General features: G+C 42.8%; 1 protein-coding gene across 4 annotated transcripts in view; it reads left to right on the plus strand.

Moving 5' to 3' along the window:
- Positions 1 to 743: 743 nt before the first annotated feature.
- Positions 744 to 18,045, plus strand: part of CDH8 (cadherin 8) — a 370,300-nt gene continuing 352,998 nt past the window's right edge. The window contains exons 1-3 of one of the 4 annotated variants that reach the window (XM_068527304.1): positions 744 to 787; positions 1,279 to 1,634; positions 15,835 to 16,285. In XM_068527304.1, coding sequence (XP_068383405.1) covers positions 16,034 to 16,285 — 252 coding nt within the window. In that variant the 5' untranslated portion in view covers positions 744 to 787; positions 1,279 to 1,634; positions 15,835 to 16,033. Of the gene's footprint in view, positions 788 to 1,187; positions 1,635 to 15,834; positions 16,286 to 18,045 lie in introns of those variants that run through there. The other 3 variants (XM_068527303.1, XM_068527305.1, XM_068527306.1) reach the window with 3 other exon arrangements.

The raw sequence follows: 18,045 nt of genomic DNA on the forward strand, positions 1-18,045 counted from the left end.
GACACAAAATAGTCAACTTTGCATAAATATTATAAGCATTTTATGTCTGTTTTCTCATTCTCTTCACTCTGTCTCATTAATTTGAGTCCGACAGTACAAGCTTTACGGACCTTGTGTCTGGTTCTCCATACCCTTTCTTTTTCTGTTCCGGCTCTGTCCCCAGGTAGTAAAACCCTTCCTCAGAGTTCAGCTTTAGTGCACAGAGAATGGACTAAGTGTCCTGTGGCGGGAAGTTAAACAAACAAACAAGCAAACAAAAGATTGGCTCATCGTATTTTTCACGAATTTTATTAAAAGATGATCATAGTGGCCACATATTTCTACGTGTTTGCCCCATTGATGAGAAGAAAAGACATCTGGACCTCCTGATTCATGATTCCTCTTCTTGCACTGTCTCTACCCCAGGGTGGCCAATTCTCAAGGTTTGAGTGGAGTCTATTGAAGGACTTGAAAGGGCATCTCGTGGTGGAGGCAGAGGAGCTGCAAGCATGGTGCCGGAGAGGAGATTTGGAGGCAAGGGCACATTGAGAAGACCTAGTGGTCCCTACCTTTATTTCCCAAGCAAGTTCTGCTTTTTTCACACGGACTTAATACGCATTCCTCGTGGCTGCCCGTCTGCGTTCCCTCATCCCATCGCCCTAAAGCTGTAGAAGCCTGGGGATATGAGGAATGCGCACCACCCACAGGACCACGACGCACGGCCTCTAAACCACAGCGTCTGAGTAGCAGGCAGCGGCCTTACAAACACTCCACTCGGTCCCCTCGTGGTTCTTGGCATAACGAGAAGGTAAGCTGCCCACGCGCACCCCTTTGCCCTGTCGCGTCCTCTTCCTCCCAAGAAAAACAGCCGTGTATCACTGGGATTCTTTTCAAGATCTCGCTAGCCTCAGAGCTCAGGGAAGACTCAGAGAGAAAGCTCGCGGGTACCTCCTCCGCATCCTTTTATCGTCTGCCAGCCCTTATCCTGGAGCCTGGCCCTCCGCGGGCTGCTCGCACGACACGGAAGGGCGCATCTTCCCGGAGTGGCTCCGGGGCGGAGACGCGCAGGGCGTGCTCGAGAGCGAGGAGCGAAAAGTTGTGCGCCCACTTGGTAGCGGGGGAGAACGAAGGAGCGAGCGCGCCGGAGCGCCGGGGTGGGGTGGGGGGGCGGGATGCCGGGCGGGGGCGGGGAGGGGGCCTGCTTACATGAATTTCCAAGTGGTAGACCTGCCTCTTCGGTCTGCCCAATGAGATCCGTCAGGGGAGGCACCAGACTCACTTTTCCACATCACTTCACAGTTACATTTGGCAGGCAGGCGGGCTCGCACGCCGGAGCGCTCAGCCCAGAATTCGTGAATCTATTTGGAATCTCCCTGCTTCCTCGAAGCTCATCCCTGTCGCCGGTTTGTGCACGGACAGTAGCGTCCACCCAGCGAAGCCGCACTTTGGGCTGCGGACACTCAGGGCCCGGCGCGCCCGCCCGGCGTCTCCGCACCAAGTCCCGAAGCTCCGAGAGGCATGAACGCGATCTGGAGGCGCCTGCCCAGCGCGCGGGGACCGCTCGGTGTTCACCGCCCTCGGGAGCCGACCTCGAGCCCCTCCAGCCATTTGTGAACCAAGAGGCTTGAAATTCGCCGGTGCGGAGCCCCGCAAGAGTAAGTGGTCCCCCTACGCCCCCTCGTTTTAATCCACGCCCCGAGGACCCAGAAGGGACCTTTTCTTTTAGGAATCCCCATGCCCCTTCCGACACCTTGCGCGCCTCCTTTCTCTCGGTTGGTGGATGCGGGTTCGCCGCCCGGGTGCGGAGCTGAGCTGTGTCTTCTTTCCCGCTATGAACAGATGATGGGATCACCTCAGGGTTTTGCCAGACGATTTTTTGCAACCTGCTCTGACAGTAGATTCTCTGGAGTAGTAGCAAGCGGGCTGTGCCCCTCCAGTTTTCCTGCCGGGCTCCCTCGCTGTCGCCTGGAGATTTCGCCGCCTCGCGACACAGGCAGGCGCTGCTGCAGCCGGGCGCCTTCACTGCGGGGTCCGTGCGGTGAATGGGAAGCACCCGCCGCCGGATGAGAGGCAGGTGCGAGCCCGAGCAGAAAGGAGGGGAAGGGGATCGGGGGTGCCCTCTGGCTGATTTGCTGCACCGCCCCACCCCCGAGGAGAGGGAGGGCGACCCCCGCGGTCGTGCGGGCCACGACTCAGCTGCGAGAGCCCCAGCGCGAGGCTTTGCCACAAGTGGCTCCTCCAGCCCGGGAGCGCGGTGCCCGCTGCAAACTTGCCGGGCTCCCCAGCCGCCCCGCGGCTCTGCGGACGCGGAGATGCTGCCCCGCATCCAGGCAGGACCCCCAAGCAGTGTGCTCCCCGAGCCCGCGACACTGCGCTCACAGAGGCCTCCTGAGCTGAGCCAGGCACTCCCTCAGACTCCCTCTCCCAGCGCCGGCAGAGCCCGGAGGGTGCTTTCTGACATCTCGCTCCTCCCCGTCCGCGAACCCTTGCGGGGCGGGCCGCGCCCCTCGCGGGACCCGAGGCAAAGCGGGCTCTTGCCTGGGTTCTGCCGGCGCGTAACAGGTTCATAAGGGACTTGCTCCCGTTCTCTCAGGCTCCAGTCAAGCCAGGGAGCCGGTGAAAACCTGCCTCCGCCAACGACGATGCCAACAGGTATCCATAATTTCCCGCGTCTTTTCCCTCCCCAAGACCAAAGCCTTCCCCATCCAATCTGGCAGAAACCTCAAAGTTTCGTTATCGTGGACCCTTCCGCGCAGGCATAGAGCCGGCTGCACGTCCAGGACTAGCCGTTTGCCTTACCGAGGCGAAATGGCAGCTGTTTGCTTGGGTTGCTAAATGTAAGATATCAAACAACATTAATTGTTTATTGTTGCAAAGGCACATTAGTCGGTGATGGAAAATCAGGCTGGCAGCTGCTCACTTCAGCTCCAATTAAAGGATAGAGCTTATACTCAAGCAAGGGAGAAACAGTCTTTTCAACTTTACTACCCTTCCTGAAGATTCCACAAGAGTTTCCTCTTTAAGAGGCATGATCCGACCATCCCTTAGCGCGCCAGAGCTGCTAATCAGATCAGCCGGCTCCTTTCTGTCACCGGCTTCACAGTATTTGTGTGCCGGGAATGGGAACGGGGACGCTGGAGAAGGCATAGGAGCACTGCCCTCTCGAATCGGTACCACAGCGAAGCAGATCGGAGGGATTGGGGACGGTTGGGGCCCTTAGAAAGCGCCTGCCCTCTTTACAGCAATCCTGACAGCCATCTCTATGGTTAACAACCCTCCCTTGGCTGTCACCTCTGGCTTCATTGTGGGAGCTTTTCAACTGGAAAACTGTGTGTGGGAAAGAGATATTTATGTAAGATTCGAGAGTGGGATTTTCCACCCATTCAACCTGGCCGCTGTACCTCACTGCATGCAAAATGAGCCCTGTCGTTCATGGCAAACACAACTGAATTTTCTGCCTGGCTTTTGCTTTTCATCAGCTGTGTCCAGTTTTGCAGGGGTTTTATCTAGTGTGTGCGTGTGTATGTGTGTAAGAGAGAAAGAGAGAGAGATTCTTTTACTGACAGGTCTGATACCTTTAGGGGATGTTCTCTGAGGGTTACATTTTTTTTTTACTCCCTCAAAGGGAGTTCTCCATAATCATCATGTCCCGACATGTTTTTCCACTTCCCTGAGCTCTGTGGCTGAAAGAAATTCTAGGGCTATCCCTCTTATTAAATAGTAATACTAATAATAATATTCTGTAATTCTGCTTTAGCAGATTTGAAGCTCCCCGTCACATAGTCATTTCATGCTGGAGCAGTCGCAGGATTTTAAATTACCTTTGATATATTTTTTTTCCTGGACTCTGAAGAGGGCTTGGAGTTGAGAAAATCTGTTCTGAAAACAGAGAAGAGCCTTCCCAGCAACTCAGGGGATTGCTTCATTCAGGGCTGTTCAGCAGCAGTTCATCTTCCTCATTCTGGTCCCCAGCCACCCAAATGGGCGTTAAGGTATCCTGTGACCATCACAAATAAGCCAGATATTTCAGAGACACTGAAATTTGTGCTGCAATGTTGTCATGTAAACTTTTTAATCATTCTCCCCTTCAACCTAGATCTTATATTTCCAGTTATTATTACTATTTAAAAATCAATTTTTCTGCCTTATAATCTATATCTCTTAAAACTCTCAAGACCCCAAATGGGTAGATCTCTCTACCCAAGACTCTTAATATATTTTGGCTGCATTTTTGGTGTCCAGGATACATTTCTTGAGCTCTTATGAATTTAGCTGAAGAACAATTTTATAGCAGCCCTGACTGGAATAGCGGCTCCATTTGCCTGCTCTACACAGATCAACTCGAAAGGGAAGGAAGTCTTTAACCTGAAAACTAACTTTATTTGGGCATCATGCAGAACTCTGGTCAAGACAGTATTCATCTAAAGCAGCCCCTTAGTTTAGCACCGAACACAGTTTAAGTAGCCAATGGCAGTATGCGCTAAGTAAAAAACAAATGAATAAAAAAACAACTAAACAACCTGTAAAACCTGCTCCCCAGAATGTAATAGACCACTTGAGAAGGCATTTTGTAAACACTGTTACATAAATATACTCATGGTGCAACATTTCCTTGTAAACTCTGTATAGATTTAAAGTCTGATGCTCCTGGTTAGCAGGGAGCACCTGATTGTTGGAACAAAGCCAGAAAACTCCAAAGAAGGAGGGTATAGTGATTCTACTCAAGAAATTGTACCTCAGGGCTTTCCTTTCCAGGTTCCTTTCACTGTTTATTGGTGAGGAAAATGGAACAAGCACATACAGAAAAGTGAGAATCCACACTTCATCAACTGTTCAGAAGTAACCTTATCATTAGAAGTAAACTAATGCTTTAAAGAAAAAAATAATAACCTTCGTTATTTTTCTACTCAAGGTGGCACACCTTATGACTTAATCAACATTCCAATCTGAGCAAATTTTCCACGCACAACCAAAAGCTTTTCATGGGTGAAATGACATTCAGTTTGTATTGCCAACCATTCTTTCTTGCCCCATCAGCAAAGTTTCGTATTTGACAAATCAAGGAACAAACATAATCAGAATAGCCTTTAAATTATAGATGCAATCAGGCTTCCCTGGTGGCGCAGTGGTTGAGAATCTGTCTGCCAATGCAGGGGACACGGGTTCGAGCCCTGGTCTGGGAAGATCCCACATGCCGCAGAGCAACTGGGCCTGTGAGCCACAATTACTGAGCCTGCGCGTCTGGAGCCTGTGCTCCGCAACAAGAGAGGCCGAGATAGTGAGAGGCCCGCACAAAAAAAAAAAAAAATTATAGATGCAATCGAAGGTCCCAAGACTTTCTTTTGAAAATATTTTGCTCAATGGTGCTGTTGATAATTTTGTATCTCTTACAATGTTATTCAGAGAAGCAGGAAAAAATGCACTTTTCTCTTTGTTTTCAGCACTGTTGGCATTCACAGCTGAAATGGACTAACTTTGCTTTCTAGTTTAGGAAAAGGCTTCTAACTTTGGTGTATTGTACACCACCTACAGAGTGTAGAATTAAACCAAAGCTGATTCCTTTGCTCTATATTATGTGTTGTACACACACACATATGCATGCACACACACACGCACACACACCTCTTCTAGAAAACCTGAAAACGTCCCTAGATAACTAACTCATTTATTGGTTCAAGTAGGAGATTTGTATCATATTCCCTTTGCCATTTCATCAGCTTTAGATTATTTGATTTGCCCTCCTGGCTTCTTGGATTTGTATATTGACTAGTCTTTTAAAGCAAATACATCTGTTTGTGGTGTGGGAAAATTTTTTCCAGAATCTCATAAATGTATATTTGTGAAATAGAATAATATTTTGATGGTTCAAGGCCATCAGCTGATGTTGTGGGGCTTAATTAACCAAAGAGCTATTAGTCTGCTCTCATTTCATTGCCATAGAAAGTTGTTGATGATGTGATGTGTGCAATATATCTCTGCTGAACTGTTGGTTCTTGCCCCTGGAACCTGGCTTCAGATGTAACCAGGAGGAGAAAATTAGTTGAACCTGGCAACTTCAGAAGGTCAGAAAAGAAATAAGTTCAAGGGATGCCATTTAGCTGCTTCTCCCACATGTTGCTGTGAACGAAATCTCCATCACCTCTTCATGGCAAAGCACCGGGGCCAACACAGTTTCCTTTTTCTATCATGTCCTAAGCTTTTATTTCCTGAGTTTAAATGTCATGTGCTATTCCCTATCACAAATATCATCCTCCTTCTTGCTTTTAGAAGTCTTGCTTTTTTGTATAGTTCTATTAGTAGGTAGAAATATATAGCTGTGATTTTCTATGTCTCTTTGGACAGCATCATAAAAGAATAACACTTGTGTTTAGAGCCTTCAAGCAGTTTCCTTCCCTACCCTCCTTGCTAAAGACTACTGCAAATGCTAGAATGGTGGTTGGTTGAGGGCAAGGCATAGTTAGTGCTCATTGATTTAATGCATTAATGACTAGCTAACACTATGCCTTTTTTTTTCCTTTTCTAGTGTATTCTCAGTAAAGGGGAAGGAGGGATGCAATTATATCTAAAGTCCAATATTGTGACAGTCTACCTCAATTTTCTCTACAGAAATTTCATAAATTGTCCCAAGTTTATTCTTAAACACAGCTTTTCCATATGATATGGACATATAAAAATGACCTAATTCAGCTTTGTAAAATTGAGAATGCCTCCAAGACTAAACTTGCATCAAGAATGCTATTAAACTCTATGTGATGCAAAGTTATATTTTATTGGGAAAAATGCTCTAATTATGGAAGTGTTGCATATATAACTCAGGTGTCTGTACCTTTCCCTTGCAGAGAATGTATAAAAAAGTACCCGCGGAAGAGCTTACTTCTTTCCTTCTTTTGCTCCCTCCCTCTCTCTCTTCTTTCTCTCTTTAATATATATTGTATTTGAACAGTTCATATCAACCTCATGTGAATTGCAAGTCCAAGTGTTTTAGAAGACTCCTCTGTATTGATTTTAATCAGCAGGATACCTGGCCCTCACAAATACACACAGGAAAAAAAAATAGGCTCTATGATAAGGTGCTCGGGGATGCATTTACTGATATTTTAAGCAAATGGAATGTGTTCCAAAGGAATATTAAATGGAATCTTCTTAATTCTTTCTATGTATATCATTAAGTGAAAATGTTATGCTATATTCATATTCTATTAGCAGTAAGCACCATATTTTCCATGCATTGTTTCTTTCTAGATGAATTCATGCATAAAATATAATTATTTGATTCCTGATGTGAACCAAGTAACGTAAAATAAGTAGATGGGGGAATGATATAAATATCATAAGGGAATGTTTTTCTTTCTTATCTATGCAACCTCATCTCCAAAATTTAATGTAAAAATTACAAGGGCACATTTCATTCTTTATTAGTCCACTGCTGTTTCAGCTTAACAAACAGAATTTAACGTTTCTGTGTCCAAGTATTCCCATCTTTAAAATGGGGATGCTCAGAAATATGAAAAAAATTAATTCATACCTATTTTGATTAGAGTAGTAAAATATACGTGTCTTTGAATTTCACTAAAATATAGTAGCTGAAGATAGTATACTTATTTTAGTATCTGTATAAGCAATTTGATTTTCAGGAACTATACATTCGGTGTGATATCTCAATATTATTTTTGTCAAATGATTGCTTGCTGTCTGTCTACCCATCCATCATCTGTGTCCATATGGAGTTCATGGTAACAGTGCCAGTGGGTGGTTTTTAAGCTATAAAGTCTTTGAAACATGAAAGAATGACAGTAAGGTGCACTTGTAAGGGTGGTTACTACAGAGTATAATCTAATTGGCAGAATCGTGACTTATTAGTCTGGGATACTTGGCTGCATTTCAGTTTCAGTATTACAGACTCTGTAGCCCTGGTTATGTGATATATCTGATTTTAACCATTTCCACATTTCTTAAGCAAGAAAGAAGCGCTTCTAATTTTTAACCATCATCAGTAGTGCTAAAATTTCTTGAAATACATACAAAAATTTTGTTAAATATCTTTGGAAGAAGAAACTACCTGAACCCAACCTCTAATTAGGGTTATCTTCTCTGAACTCCTGTCTGAGAAATGTTTAGATATCACTTTGTCCTCATCTTTGAATTAGTAGGGACTTCCCACGTAGACCGTTCTCATGAGAATTCACTAGATGATTATGACATGAAATGGAATTTTTCTTGTAGAAGAAAAGGCTTTTTCAATGAGTGATTACAATTTGATTGAAAGTGAGTAGTTCCGGTGTAGATGTGTAATGCTTGCATTTTGCCCTTTCAGGAGAAATGGTGATGGACAATGCCATGTCTCCTGTGGAAAAGAGAGACATGGTTGACCCCGGGGTGGGGGTAGGTTAAAAATACCATCCTTTTGTCCTACTATATAGCATCGGAACTATATTCAGTATCCTGTGATAAATCATAAAGGAAAAGAATATGAAAAAGAATATATATAGGTATAACTGAATCACTTTGCTGTACAGCAGAAATTAACACATTATAATTCAACTATACTTCAATAAAATTTTTAAAAATACCGCCCTTTAGAGGCCTCATAAAACTATTTGAAGTCATTAAGCCTATGGTAGCTGTCGGTAGGGAAAGCTATTTGTAAAATGCCGTTTTATTTATATCCCACTTGGTTCATGCCTTTTTAAAAAAAAAAAAACAAACAAGAATTGGGAAAAGTTATTTTATTTATTACCTGTTTACATAGATCACTGGAATTTTCCCCATCGATGTAATCCAGCAAGAAATTGACATAAAATAGTTTTTAAAAAAATCAGTCAAGATTCTCTGTTAAGCAGGTGAAACATTCAATAAATTGTAGCTATCATAGCTACATTGACAAAGAGTTTTACAAGGCTTCTCTCATTTAATTTTTTTCACCATCCTTCAATTCAGTTTCCTCATCTGCCACAATTGAGATAAATGCACCCGGGTCACTTATCTTAGGAACGATAGGACTGCGATTCAGAGGACTTCTGTCTGACTCCAGAGTCAATGTTGTCAATCGCTGTGTCCCCACAGTTCAGCTGTATTACAGGATTCTCAAGACTAAGATTGATTCCTAGTGGTTACTCTGATTTAAAGGGGCATTGGTTTGAAATCTCGGAATTTCAGGCGGTGAAATTCAAAGCTGTACTTGCAGGACCAGGAAAGACTGAAGAAAGAGGCAGGCCACTCCAGATTGGTAGGTGGCAGTGTCAATAAGCAAGAGAACTTACACATGAGGCTTGTCTTGGGCAACCACAAGATCTCTGCACCTGCCCGCCAGAGTCTTAAAGTTTATTCATATAGAGGCATTCACGGGGTTCAGTCACATATACCGTCCAGATGGTCTCAATAACGCATGACTCTCTCAAGGCTACATCTTTGAAGTGGCTCCTAGGGCAGGAACAGTGGGTGGGACGTGCATTCCAAGGACTGGGAGGGCTAAGGAGCCTTTGATTGCCTGGGTCCAGCGCATGGGTGAACCAGTGGTCACAACTTCTCCATGACCTCTTCCAGCGAAGGGCCAGCACAGATTGTTTTCACTCATTAGGTCTTTGACTATTAAATTTTGAGCAGGTGATTTAAAGGCAGCAAAGGATGTGGCTTTTAAGTGGAGAAGGAAGGATTTAGATTACGCTTGAGAAACGACTTCCTGGCACTACTATGTCTAATCGGCAAGGGAAGTGTGGAACTTAGATTCATCTTTGTGAGGTGATTTCAAGACAGTCCTGCCCGAAGAAGATCCAACAGGATAGATTCAGCGTCAACATCTTAACTAACCTTATAATTGTAAGAAAGTTTATTAAATAAAGTTCTGAGTCTATAAACACTAGAAAAGGGAACTTGACCTTCCTGTCTTTGTTACCCCATTCTGAAATGTCTATAGCAGGAAAGCTTCTATGTGAAAGACAAAGTTTTGACTCCATCTTGGGGAAGGATGAGGAGAGGGCATGTACCTAGCTATTTATCTATCTATCTATCTATCTATCTATCTATCTATTTTTGCCATGGTAACCAGTAATTATACAACTAGAGGAAAACTAAAGCTTCCAGTAGAAAAACAATAGCTTGTCACTAACAGCAAAGACAGGATTTGGCAGGTATTATTCTGAGTGGCAAAACAAGCAAATGATATGCTTTTGGATAGAGAGACAGCTGGGTAAGTGTATGATCTGATGCCAAAGAAAGATGTCCAGATGTGCTGTGGTTGAGGGAAAGATAAATGTGTGTGTGTGTGTGTGTGTGTGTGTGTGTGTGTAAATAAGAAAAAAAAATCAAATTCTATCCTGCCAAGGGAATTTGGTCAGGGAATTCTGAAGGCTTTAGGAAAGGTGATTGTCTTGCATTATTTATATTTGGACACATGCAAGTATTGTTCGTCTCTAGTCCAGGGCTTGGCGTGAATTGCACTGGGCCACAGGCTGAACCACACACCCCGTGTTGCTGAAACACCACTTTGAATTCAGAGTGCATTTACCTGTTTTGAAGCACCCTGCTAATGGCTGTAAATTCAAGGTCAGAAACATTTTTAATAGAAACTCTCTGGTCTTTTGTGTCATTTTTGCTTCCATGAAATATTGTGGCCGCTAAGCCCAGTGGATAATAAAAGCGTAATTTCCTGTCAACCAAAATAATCTGCAGGATCGAATTCTAAAGTGTTGGTAAAAGCCCATTTTTATTTTAGGCTTCAGAGTGTGGCTCATCATTGGGAACTTCAATCCATGTTGTTTACCAAATTGATGGTGTAATAAATTTTTGCATAATGACTTAACATATCTGAAAATTGACTGAGTTCACCTTAAAAAAAAGTTGGGGTTAGTGGGGTCAGACCAGGCTGTAATTAAAACTATCTCTAAAACGTAAGTGTGAGTGAAAAGTTGGATTGTAAGTATCTTACGTAAGATAAGACATCTTCTGGGGGAATTCTAAAGAGTTACTTATTTGTAAGAATTCCAGAGAGACTGTAAAATCTCTTCATCTCATTTCCCAGGGTGTAAATCAATGCAGCAGCATTATAATCAAGTGGATTGCTTGGCCAGACGTACATACTGTGGTTAGAAAATCTAAAAGTAAATTGATTTTTACAAACGTCGTTACAATTTCTTCTTCCTTGCATAGAGTTAAGCAGTTTGTGTATACAGCTACTCTTACAATGTTTATTAATTCTGATAACAGTAACATAACATTCGGTTGCATCTCAAGAATTCCTATAAAGCTATTCTGTCCTCATCAAAGAGGATAAATTACCTCTGCCTGTGGCAGAGGTGCCTGCATGTAAATAGTACAGTTCTAATTGTCACAGTAGAATCCCATTTCTCTCTGAGTAATAGACTTCGCTGAAGTGAAGGCCAAGTCTCAACACCCCCGATAGCATGCATGGGAACACTCCACTTATTGGAGCAGTTTTCCCAGTGTCCCATATGCAGTGGGTTAAGTATGTAAGTTATGACATCATGCAAAATCCTGTGTATTCATACACTCCAGTGCTGGGTTTCCCGAAGTCTGATATATGTGTGTACCATGCTAGTAAGTAGTTCATGGGCATGGCATTAAATGACACTAAGGAGGAAGTGACTTTCTCACCACACCTTTGAATCTTTCAAGTCTTCATAAGAAGAAGGTCTGAGTTAGGAGGTGGTTTTATTCTCTGGAACTCCAAGCTTCTCAAACCATGGTCCTCTAATCAGTAACATCTGCATCACAAATGAGATTATTAGAAATGCAGAGTTGCAAGCCCCACCCTAGATTTACTGAATCAGAATCTGCATTTCAGAAAGATTTCCAGGATTTGTATGCACGTTAAAGTTTGAGAAGCACCCACCTAGGGGTGTTCTGGAGGTGACTCTTGGCTTAACCAAAGCTGATTGTTAAATTTTCTCAAACTGCCATACCTGGTTAGTGGTCACATTGAAAACTTGAAATTGGTCACGGTGGAAGTATTTCTATCATGGAAATCAAAAATCAGGGATTCTTTTTTCTTTTAGAGAGCCGCATGCTAAATATTTAACTGCACACCCTTGCCTCTAACTGTTGCCGGTCTTCCTTTTTAACAGAGAGATGACCTCGGGCTCTGACAGTATTTAGTTAAGTGAAAATTAAGCATTATTTAAAATACCAATCTCATTGTGCTTCAGTTTGCTATCTCCCATACCCTCTCCATGGGATGGCACTTATTTTTATTCCTCAAAGCTTTGGAAATCAAACATGCTCTTCTCTTCACAAAGAACTGGCAGAGGAGAGGGCACTGATTTGACTTGTACTCTGGAGACCATGATTAGGATGATTTGGTGGGTAGGGAGAAGATACCATGGCCATGGATTGGATGATGTGACAAGAAATGATTTACAGCTACCCTAGTTACTGATTCATTCACAAATCCTGGATTAGTGGTGGTTTCCTTCCTGTCCATTGATTGACTTAAATGTCCTTTTACACCTGCTGCTTCCCCTGCCATTGGGTAGTTCCTTCTCAACATTTAGATGACACTTCCTGCAGGAAGCCTTCTTTAAGGCAGTGAAGATGAGTGGCATACCTGTCTCTCTGTACTACCCTAACCCTTCTCAGACTAAATAAAATATTCTTAAGTATCCATTTCTTAGTCTTTACCCATTAGACTCTTAGCTTCCTGAACATAAGAACTCCGATCTGCTTGTGTTCCTAGCCTTAGTGCCTGACCCACAGTATATGCTTATCAAATATTTATGTAATAAGAGAAGGGATTGTGGTAAGAAAGAATTTTGAAGTTAGATTACCTAGATTCAAACAATGGTTTGCTCTTTACTGGAGGTGTTCTTTGGGCAAGTCATTTAATTATTCTGCACCTCAGTTTTGAGCAAAACAGTACAAAGCATAGTAAGCTTTATCTAACTGTAAGATACTGTGTTAATGGATACTGTTGGGGGCTATGCATATATTCCTTTATTAATACCTTCATTCTAACTAGTGAAGCTATTGCTATTGTATCAAATTGTTTCAGGGTCTATCATTACTTTTTACCTGATTCTGGCGAGTTCAGGTAGGGCAGCAGTTGTGTCACATTCCATCCTGAGTGGTTCGGTGGCATTCCATCCACGTGGTGGCTTCCGTCAAGGAAGTGTCTGTTAGGAGTTTAAATTGGGATTAAATTTCTTTATCCCAGAATCATTAACAACAGAGCAGATGCCAGAGAATACTTGCAGAGTATTTGGCACAGTTTAAAAATAACTGTCCATTCTAGCTTTTCTTAATTACTTTACCAAGATTATCTTTTTTAATCTTCAAAATAAACCAGCTAGGTAGATATAATTCTAATTGTTGTTGTTGTTAATTGGCCCCCAATTATGCAACTGGTAAAGGTAGTTCTCTGACTGGAATTCAATGCCCACTCTGGCTGGTGTTAGAGAAAACTCTCACAACCATCTCACGGTTCTGTCTCTGTAGCACTCAGGCCATTCAAAGATGGTCTACATGGCTTCTGAACATTCAGATATGGCCCAGCGTGGAGCAGGGTATGTTTGGAGAGAATAAGTCTCTTTTCCCTGAGAAGTGTTTAGGCAGAGCCTCTATGAGTAGAATGACTATCACCTTCTCTCCAGTATGGTCCAGCCCTTCTCGCACCAGCATCACCCTCATCCTCCCACATCCCACCTTCAGGACGGTTTTTGACTAACTTTGTGTGACTCTCGTACCTTGACTACCCTTCCTGAGGAGGTCACACAGCTTAACTCTTTGCTCCTTCATTTGCCTTTTTTAACCAAAGGGTTGGTGTCAGGACCGTCCTCCCAGTCTGGCTCAGGAAAACCACAAGCACCGCAGCTTACTGAGTGCTTCCCATGTTCTGGCTGCTTCACATGAGTCTTGTTTGTGAATCACCCTACTGCCTGGAAAGTAGGAATTATTATTATTGCCATTTTGCAGAAAAGAAATGCAAATTCTCAGAGAACTTAAGTAGTTCGTGCATTATTACAGAGACAGCATGTGGGGTGAGCTGGGATTCAAGCCCAGGCTTTTCTGCCTGTAAAACAGAGAGTCTGCCAAATAACGTGGCAGTCCTATATCACCGTCCCTGCTCCATGTCTAGGAGAGCATGGCATGTGATGGTTGTGCTATACATGCTGTTTAAGTATTTAACTATTAACGTTGTTTAAGTGGATTGGCAATTCAGAACGATATTAATATTTCACGATTTCTTATCAAGACGTTTCGACTTTTGTTTTCAATTTGAAGCCTGCAAAGTTCTGCCCTCACACTGGGATGAGAGAAGGCCTTACTGTGAAATCTGCTTTTTATTTCCCTGCATGTACTGCAATTCTAGGGAAAGTTGGGACGTTGTTCTGGACTCTGTTTGCTCTGAGTTGGTTCCCTATGGAAAGCTTTTCTTCCCTTTAGTTTCCAGAACAACTGCTGCTTGCAGTGACTCCCCTATGCACTTACCAGGGTGGGGCCTCTTTTGAGGTGCAGAGAGAGTCCCAGTGATTGAGCTGAGCCCAGGCAAAGAGTGACAAGCAGGGCGACTCCACTGACCATCTTGTTAGATCAGATCCTTCCTGTCTTTACAGCAGAATCTGGGTCTGCCCTTTTCAGCTAGCTTCACTAAGACCACTCACTAGCCCAGCCAATGTAATGACGTTCTTGCTTTCCCATTCTGAGCCAGAATGGAACCAGGGACCTAGAGGGGGAAAGGTTCCCTACCCCATTATGAATTCCCTGAGCCAAACTGTTCCCCGTAGTGTCCTGAGGAATTATTTTCCCCTTTAATCTAATTCAGCAAGGCTTCTCTCTGGGATATGCAGTGAACATTATTTCTTTAAAAATAATTTTTTTGAGAGGGAAGAAACACGTTTTGCCATGCTGAAGGTAAGCAAAAAAATGTATTTGACACCTCAGATAATGGGGATTTTTTTTTTTTTTGTCCATCCCTTTCTGAGTCTCTTCAATTGAAAATTGTATTTTTACCATATTTCATTCCCAAAGGAGCTTTTCATAATTTAAATCTCCTGTTCAACTGTACAGTTGGAATGAGAGCCTTGACACTGTCCTGATTATAACATACATGCTGGACATTACAGAATTTCTCTCCGGGAGCATTCTAATTTTATTCACTCTTCATTAGCATCCTGGCAGAGAGTTGCATTCTGCACCCTGAACTGGCCAATCCCTTCTGATGGGTTGCGGCAGCTACGACTGTGAAAATTGGGGTTATTTCCCTTCCTGTTCTCATTTGTAATTTTTTAAAAAAATTTACCCATTAAAGGCTAGTTTATTCACATAGTTCAGCCTAAAGTGAACTAGAACTTATTTTTAAACTGGGGGGCTGGAGAGGGGGCAGGGGAAGAGAAGGAAGGAAAGAAGGAAGGGAGAGAGGGAGGGAGGAAGGAAGAAAGAGAGGAAGAAATGAAGGAAGGGGGAAGGAAGGAAGGAGGAAGGAGGCTTGCAATCTCTACAAGAATACAGGAGAGTATTGGCAACACCCAAACTTGCATTACAGCCAAAACGACTATAAGAAAAGAGAGAGTGGGAGTAATGGAGAGAGAAAAGGAAGCGAGGCAAGAAAGAAGAAAGGAAGGAAGAAAGGGAGGGAGGAAGGAAAGAAGCAAGGAGGGAAAAGAGAACTTGAAGCGGTTTTTGATAAGTAGCATAGATACAAAAATTAATACGAAAATTTAAATAAAGCTCACAATATAAAAAGAACTGTTAGCTTATTTGTTCTAATTCTTCAGGTCCACTTTCTTGACTCAAGGGTTTGGGAAATGCCTACTCTTGTTCATGTACATGCTTTTGAAAACCAGTGATTTTGTTTTAAAACCTGTTGCAGTGGACCTTTATCTTTCTTCCTCCTTGTTTTTGCAGGAGATTTCAATGAGAAGGAAAGCCAATGGATCGTGGTCTTAGAAAAGCTGCTTAGATGATGTCTGTTTCCTGTGCTGTAAACACGTGGCTGAGCTGTGAGTAAATGCTCGGCACTGCGTGATGAATTGGATGGCTGCAGACCAGAGGCAAACAAAATAATTGTCTCATTTTCGTGGTGATTTGCTTAACTGGGGGGACCATGCCAGAACGGCTAGCGGAAATGCTGTTGGATCTCTGGACTCCATTAATAATATTATGGATTACTCTTCCCCCTTGCATTTACACGGCTCCGATGAATCAGTCTCCAGTTTTAATGAGTGGATCCCCTTTGGAACTAAACAGGCTGAATGAAGAACAGCGGATTTTGAACCGTTCCAAGAGAGGCTGGGTTTGGAATCAAATGTTCGTCCTGGAAGAGTTTTCTGGACCTGAACCGATCCTTGTTGGCCGGGTAAGCTTCGTTTTTAAGGTCCCAATTTCGGGATCTGTTCCTGATCCCTAGACCTTTAACATTAGGCTTGTCACAGTTGTTGCCACACTTAGCTGTAAGTACTTTAGGCCAGATGGTTAGTTAGTTTACCTCTTGGTTTCTTTAGGAATATGAATAATCCCATGGTAACAGATTTAAATGTAAACTAACTGCTCTTCTCTGGAAAGCTCTTCCTCCCTATCTCTCCCACCCTCCCCATCTATTATATCATAGCTTTAATAACACTTGTGTAATGCATACACAAATAAGCTTTTTCGTTCCCATTTCACACAAGAAATCTGCATGCCAAACCTTTCCTGTAACTTATAGCGCTTGGAAGAGTTATGCATTTTTGCTCAGTTTGAATTTCTACCACCTGGATTCCTAAGATGTTATTTTGCTCCATTTTAGTTTGAGGCCATGTATCTCCAATTGCAGGTAGATTTTTCTCCTTTTTATGTTTCTTTTTGTTGTTTGTTGGTTGGTTCAGTTATTAACGTAGGACGGGGAAAGGGAAATTCTCGAAGTGGGTGCTTAGCAGTGCTTTGTACTTACTGTTAACTCAGTAAATTTTGCAATAGGAAACTGTTGCATTCATTGTCAGATGGAATCAAATGTATAGAATCAAAATTTTAGCTTAGTGGTGTGCGTGTGTGGTGTATGTGTGTGCGCGTGCGTGCACGTGCATATATGTGTTAGACTGGATTTACATTTGTTTTGTTGCTGTTGGCAGGTTAGACAAATGTTCCTTGGGTGGATAAGGGCTGCCTGCTTTTCAGAGCTTCACTGTGGGTTATTGAAGACTATACATGTTTATTCCTCAGAATCGCTCATAAGCTTCTGTTAATTTTAACACTCACCATCATCATAGGTAGAATTCCAATTACGAGCCTGCCAAGGACTGATTTTCCTGATAAGTCGGATTCAGAAGTGAATCATGCCAATATTATGCATTTCCCAAATGCAGTGATTTAAAAAAAGAATTAAATATTGATCTTCAAGACTTGAGTTAACACTTTGTGTCTCGCTAGGAACTTCTGATTCCATTCCTGCTTCTACCTCATTGTCCTGCAACGCAGATTGAGCCTCCCCAAGGATTATGCTTTTTCATTTCATGTAGTTCTACTTGGACAAGGGAAATCTGGATGAGGTGGTGTCATGAATCATTCAAAGAATATTTATTGAGCCAAATACCTTTTTAGGCATATGGGGGTATATCAATGAACAAAACAATGATCCCTGCCTTCAGGCAATTCACATTCTGGTCAATACTGTTTTGTATTGAGCACTATCGTAGCAGCACTTTGTAGGCACAGTCCTGTTTGATTTTAGCAACAGCTCCATCTGCCTCGCTCTTTATATGTATATGTATATGTGTATATGTGTGCATATGTACATATATACAGACAATACGTGTATAAAACAGGTCTACATTCCTTTCTTTGTAAGTCCAAAATACAAAAAAGTATTTTTTTATATGCTTGATACACTCTCAGGTAGCAGAACTGACTGGAGGCTATAGTCGTAGTGCGTCCCATTACTGTGACTGTTCATATATTTCCCAGCAGAAATGTTAATGTGTTTGATTACAGAGTGCTGCCCCAGACTCTGCTGAAGGTTTTGTTTACTATACAGTTTATCTACCTTAATACATTTCTAAATGTGAAAACTTCTCAGTTCCAAAACATCTCACCCAGCGTGTTTTGAATAGGGGCTCTTGACCACATTATCTTTTGTTGTTG

The sequence above is a fragment of the Eschrichtius robustus genome, chromosome 19 (assembly GCF_028021215.1).
Source record: "Eschrichtius robustus isolate mEscRob2 chromosome 19, mEscRob2.pri, whole genome shotgun sequence".
Lineage (NCBI taxonomy): Eukaryota > Metazoa > Chordata > Mammalia > Artiodactyla > Eschrichtiidae > Eschrichtius > Eschrichtius robustus.